Raw genomic sequence first — 6,547 nt, 5'->3', positions numbered from 1 at the left:
CTCTCCCCAACATACCTGTTTGCTATTGTTTCGACCCTGCCTGTTTTCAACATGTTTTTGTCTGACACTAATAAAAGCTTGCGAATGGATCCGCTCGCCTCTCGTCTCCCTCCCAAGTTACAGTAACAAACTTTTATTAACAAAACGAATACAAATATGCTATGTTGTATGCCTAATATAAAATAATAACTTACACAAAGTTTAAATAGGTATATAAAACCGGTAATCAGTAAACACTATGTAACCAAATAAATAAAAATCTAGAATGTTAATTAGCAAAACTAATAAGAAAGCTTGGAAGCATGGCATACACCTTGATGTAATATATATATATTTTTTAAAAAGTTAATTACACAGTTGTAATACAAATCAGCAAACACTGTGGAACCAAATAAATGTGAAACTTCCACTATCACCTTATATAAATGGCAGATAACAGGCTTTTTAAAATACAAAATATTTTTAAAACAGGCACTATTGCATTTCGTTTTGAAAGTCTTCCGCCATGGTCTTGTCTTTCTCTCTTCTTGTCAGTCAGCTTGCGTGAAAGAAAAATTCATTTTACTCATCTATGTGCTTATGGAATATTGTGTAAGGGTCTGCTTTATTTAAACCTGCTATACGAATGACATAAGAGAAGTGTGTTAGGGCCCTAAATATAAAGATTTGAATCTTGGGAGTATGATGTAGCAGAATGTATTTGTCTGACTCTTACTATGTGTGGAAAGTTACCAGTTAGGGAATGTAACCTTGAAGGCTAGGGAAGAGATATAAATTGGAGTGAGCCTTCCCTTCTGGGTCGCACTCTGCAGTAACCTGTGTTTCTGTATGACTGTCTGACCTTCTTTGCAAAGAATAAATTTATAAAAGACATTTGACTGAGTTTGTCTCTTACTTTGGTGAGAGTCGGTTTTATTTTGCCACAACAGCTGGACTCACTCTCTTCACTCTCTTCAGGTGATAAATGAAATCTGATCTGTGATGCGACTGTCATTCAGCACACTGCATTGAGCAGCTGCATTCAGTTTTAAATGTATTGTCTGTTCTCTAACTGAACTAAATTATTTGTATTACTATAAAAATGTCAAGTTCTTCTTCGGGTGACCTTAGGTTAACAAATAAATATTTTTATTATTTAACAAAATTTTAACAGAACTTTTTTTAAGAACAGAATGCAGGAAAAAAAATACAACCACTTAAATACAAAGTATAAATAACAGTAAAATCAAACAACAAATTATGTTCTACATTTATTTTTAATAGGCATGCTGTCAATTTTTCCTTTTAGCTTTGGGCAGAAGTCGACGAATTTCTGGAGATATATATATATATCAAACAGTATATAAATATAAAATATAGTAGTAATTAATCAAGGTCGCTGATGATGGACACATTGCTGACAAATGGTAAACGGTTTTTTTTAATAACATTTTATTATTAGAAATATTTGTAGGTTTCAATGTAAGTTTTTTTTTTTTTTTTTTAATTATTATTATAGTTTTCATTTTAACATTTGTTTTTATCTTAAATCGTCCTCAGGAGAGACCTATGCTTGTGTAGGCTGTGGAAAAGGCCAAGCCGTACATATTAAGGTTAAAATTTTGAATTCAGTTAATTTTATGTAATATTATATCTAAATTATATATATATACACACACACACTGCTGTTAAAAAGTTTGGGATCAGTAAGATTTGTATTGTTTTTTTATTATTTTTTAATTTTTTATAAAGAAGTCTGTTCTGCTCATGAACTTTGCATTTAATTTAATCAAAAATACTGAAAAAACATGACATATTATTGCAATTTAAATTACATGCTTTCTATTTGAATATACTTTAAAATATAATTTATTCCTGTGATGCAAAGCTGAATTTTCAGCATTATTACTCTAGTCTTCAGTGTCACCTTATCCTTCAGAAATCATTCTAATATTGATAATGATTTATTATCAGTGTTGGAAACAGTTGGAAAGAACAGCATTTATTCACAATAGAAATCTTTTCTAACAAAATACACTACAGTTAAAAAGTTTAGGGTCAGTCAATTATTTTTTTTTTTTGTTCCAACATTGATACAAATTTTACAATAAATTTAAGCATATTAGAATGATTTCTGAAGGATTGTGTAATAAATATATTCAAATAGAAAACCAGCATTTTAAATTGTGATAATATGTAACAATATTACTGTTTTTTTTTTTTTTCCCTGTATTTTGATTAAATAAACCTGGTTTACTGTTATGTGTGTAAACTTTGGGCCATCTCAGTTATAATGCTAATGGGCGAACTCTCTGTCCGGTGACTTTTTACTTTTACGGAACTGGTTGCCTCTTGGGTATAAATATCACTTCTGCAAGTACCGTTTGTGCAGAACACAAAGTGAATCACACCTGGACCACACAAGTTTTGAGGCATCGCTAAGAATTGCACTGACAGAGATTTCAGAAGTAAAGGAATGGTTGAAAAAGCTTAGTGAGTCATCTGGAGTGACTTGGAGAGGGGCAGTGACAAAACCAAATAAGGGACACAGTGTGCTTTAAAAGGTAATGTTCAGTCCCTCCATAAAACTCGCGATGTTGCGATCGCGCCAATTCACGCAAATTCAGCCAATCCCCGCGATTTATTTGCGGCCTTGCAATTTCATCCAATCACCGCGACTTTACCGCAAATTCGACCAATCAGTTTGGTCCGTCACTGCACACGGCATTATTTTCACACAGAAGGACTTCCTTATCAGATAAAGCAGGCATGAGCGCAAATACATCACACTTACCTACAAATATCACTGCGAAAGACCGTGCAAAGCAATTCCCTAATGTTCTCCATGACAGTGGAGGGAAACTATTTTGCACTGTGTGAAATAAGAAAAGAAAATCCTCGCTTGACCGACACTTCTCTACAGCAAAACATGCCAGAAGGATGTCCGTGCAAGAGCCGACACGGCAAGTGACTATCACCGAAGCTGTTGCTCGCAAATCCATCGCAAGCAGCGAAAGGAACAAGGTAAACAACAAAACTTCATAACGTTTGTAAAGCTAGGTCTGTGGTGGTTTGCTTTTGTCAGTTGTCAGGCAGGCCTTGCGTAGGCAAAGGTGATAGTGCTAGCGAGTTTGAGAGGGGCAGTTAACAAAACTACTTTTCATGCTTTCACACGGTAGTTTCATCAATCATTTATTCCAGTGTTTCCCCTACATTAGATGCTAAAAGTCTAAATATTTTACGGGGACAACAGGTTCAATTAAGATTTTTTCTTAATTGAACCTGCGCTGCAGCCTCCTGAGGAAGCAGCGGTTGTCTGCTGTCAGATCTGCATGTGATCAGAGCGTGCAGAAAGCCGCGAGGGGGAGAGGGGGGGCATAACTGATCCTCGTTAAACCCAGAGCATTCGATATACTCAGAGTTGTGACAACCATTGACTTTGCTGTATGAGCGGTCACGTGACTCATGGAGCCCTCAATAGTTCCAAACAGAGTGCTCTAATTAAAAATTACATTTCTGAGCTGCCTCCCGCAGGACCCGTTCAAACCGACTGACAGCGCCGAGCTGTTTGGAGCTTTTTAGAGCTACATGAACCACGTGACTGCGTGCCGGCGAGTTCAAAAAGTGTTGTAACTTTCAATATATGGCACTGGTTCCAAACAAACCCAGAGCTGTCAGAAAAGTGAAACCTTTCGAAGAACAAGCGTTTTTTAATGACTTAGACAACAGGACAAGGCCATAAAGTAAATAAATTAGTTTTCAGTTTGCATAATAAAATGATAAAAATAAAACTTGGGAAAAGGAAAATTGACAAACTGATTGATATCAGTATTCCTGCTGCTGCTCCTGAATAAAGAATAAAACATGACAGTAAAAGCTAAATTAGTTACAGAACATAAATATATAAGAGTTGTAAGGGTGAAGCATGAACTAATAATAATGTTACCAAGCAAGTGACCATATGTGTGGACAAGTAATGCAAGAATAAAGAGGAGATAATAGTGATAGTGAGTGAAGACACTATCACTATTTTTTTTGTACACATCTCACTGGTGAGTTGTGCTATTTTTACAATTGGCCTGTTGGCAACCTCATTCAGTCCTTTGGGCTTACCTGGTGCCCATGGGCACCACACTGGTGACCCCTGCTTTAAACAGTGTTCTAAGCAGGGTCATTTTTAAAGTTTGTACTGGTCAGTCTTTTAGAAACAAAATGGTTAACATTGTGCATTGAGCTGTACTGGAGACAGTAATTGTTTAATGTCATTAACAAATACGTATTTTCTGTTTACTCTTTGTCTCCTAAGATATGTGAAGACTGGGTTGCCACATGTACTGCCTTGAATATTCCACTCTCCAAAAGTGACCACCCAGCAATGAGGAAGTTTCTTTTTGAAAATGTAACGAATGGAGGAGCCATTCCTGGATTTCACCAGCTGCAAGAAAAATACCTAGGCAATGTTTACCTGAAAGAAAAGGAGGCACTCAGAAAACGTTTAGCCAAAAAGCCTGTTGCAGTCATATTTGATGAGACTCCAGATGTAGAGGGGAGATGTGTTCTAAACATTCTCATTGCACCCTTGGAAAAGGATGAATTTTTGACACCGACAATGCAGCCTGCATGAAGAAAGCATATACAGCTGCTTTGCAGTCTTTATTCCCAAACTCACTGCATGTTACGTGCATGGCCCACATAATGAACCTCATCGGTGATGCCTTCCGCAGACCTTTTGACCAGCTAAATGCATTCATGCTCAGCTTTTCGCAGATGTTTTACCATGCTGGCTCTCGGAAAAGAAGATACCTCCAGTTCATGTCAGGAAAACATCCTACCAGACAAAAGGCAACCATGGCTCCAAATCCCTGTGCTACACGGTGGAACTCCTGGTTCAGTGCAGTGCAATACCACTCAGAGCACTTTAAACTCTACAAGGAGTTCATAGAGATGGAAATAAAGGTAAGACTCTTCCTCCTTTCAGTACAAATTCTCACAATGATAACAAGTTTCCAATTCATCCCAGTTTACACTAGCATGTGCCCTAATAAACATGTTAAAGTTTTTGCTTTTGGATTTGCTTATGTAAATTGCGTTGAAGCAGGACTAAATTCTGTTTTAATTCTATTCACAGGTGAGTGGCAGCAGTGCACCGCAGTCTGTGGAGAGACTCCATGAGATGCTACAGAATAAAGACATGGCTCAGTGTCTCCAGGTTCAGCTCAGCATCATGGCAGATAAGTGTGAACGTATTCTACAGCTACTTGACATCTTTCAGAGTAGGAAACCTATAACCACCAAGGTTTTTGACTACTTCGAGGATCTACAGATGAACTTTACTGCAAACAAGGAGTTACAGTATGAATCCTGTGCTGAGCATGTTGTCCATCATGCCACCAAAACACACATCCTCAACTTAGTGCATCTAGCGTACAGCAATGCAGAAGAAAAACTCACCAAGTACATGTCAGAGGGACAACCTGCCATCAACTTCCTTCGAGAAGTCAGAGTGTTTGACCCTCGTTACATTTCATTCATGGAGGACAGTGTTTCTGGCTACACACACATCCCAGGCTTCAGTGCTGTCCCCAATGATGAGTTTGATGCCTACTTCCAATGCCTGGGTCCAGCAGCACTCAAAGCATCAGCATGTGGAGTGGTAGATCTAGATGTGTTTTGGGATGGGCTTCTCGAGAGACTTCCTGTCCTCAGTGCCTTAGCCAAACGATACAAGGATGTCACTGTGAACTCAGCAGATGCTGAAAGAAGCAACAGCCTTTACAAGCTTGTGCTATCAAGCAGAAGAAAATCAATCACTAACAGCAACCTCAAAGCCTTGGTCTTCTTGTACCACAATCAGCGACTCACTAGTGGAGTGTTTGAGAGGGATGAGCTCAAGATCGATTGTGGGCCCGACTCTGAGGATATAGTGGAGGACAGTTTGGATACTTAGGAAATTAGCGTTGAAGAATGAACTTGTCTTACCATTCTAATGAATGATTTGATTGTTGACGTGTTTTAGTCTGCATTTCATATGCTATGTTGGAAGAACATCCAGTTGGTTCATATTTGTTCGCACTGGACAATGTCAAGTTGAATTTAAAAGAAATGGGCTTTTTTATTTAATGAAACAATTTATTTTATTACAAGATTATTCTTTTTGAAACTTCTGTTATGCGCATTAATTGTCAGGGCTGAAAATAGCCTTTGCACTTTATTCTAATGCAACTGATTCACTGCATTTCATATTTTATGTTGGAGGAACATCCAGTTGGTTCATACTTGTTTACACTGGGCAATGTCAAGTTGAATTGAAAAGAAATGGGCTTATATTTTTTGCCCATGAATTGTCAGGGTTGAAAAATAGCCTTTGCACTTTATTCTGATGAGCAAATAAAACATATTTTGCCAGAATTTTTGAATTCTGTGCTTTGGGGGAGTAAGCTTGCAAAGAACAATTCATAACATGTTTGTGAAATCATAAGGTAATGCAATGCTGTTGAGAAAAATCAACTTTTCCCACAACTTTTTGAAAAAGCTGCCGCAAAATCTGGCATTTTAGGCCGCAACAATC

At 37.5% G+C, this 6,547-nt stretch overlaps 1 protein-coding gene across 1 annotated transcript; it reads left to right on the top strand.

The window, feature by feature from the left end:
* Positions 1-2,875: 2,875 nt before the first annotated feature.
* Positions 2,876-4,603, top strand: LOC127159246 (CGG triplet repeat-binding protein 1-like). Its single transcript, XM_051102134.1, has 2 exons — positions 2,876-3,003; positions 4,286-4,603. Exons 1-2 carry the CDS (start codon positions 2,920-2,922, stop codon positions 4,601-4,603), a joined length of 402 nt encoding a protein of 133 aa, XP_050958091.1. The 5' UTR covers positions 2,876-2,919.
* Positions 4,604-6,547: the final 1,944 nt, after the last annotated feature.

Source organism: Labeo rohita, unplaced genomic scaffold (assembly GCF_022985175.1).
Source record: "Labeo rohita strain BAU-BD-2019 unplaced genomic scaffold, IGBB_LRoh.1.0 scaffold_2024, whole genome shotgun sequence".
Taxonomy (NCBI): domain Eukaryota; kingdom Metazoa; phylum Chordata; class Actinopteri; order Cypriniformes; family Cyprinidae; genus Labeo; species Labeo rohita.
The sequence above is the reverse complement of the archived record's forward strand: the minus strand, read 5'-3'. Positions and strand labels throughout refer to the sequence as shown.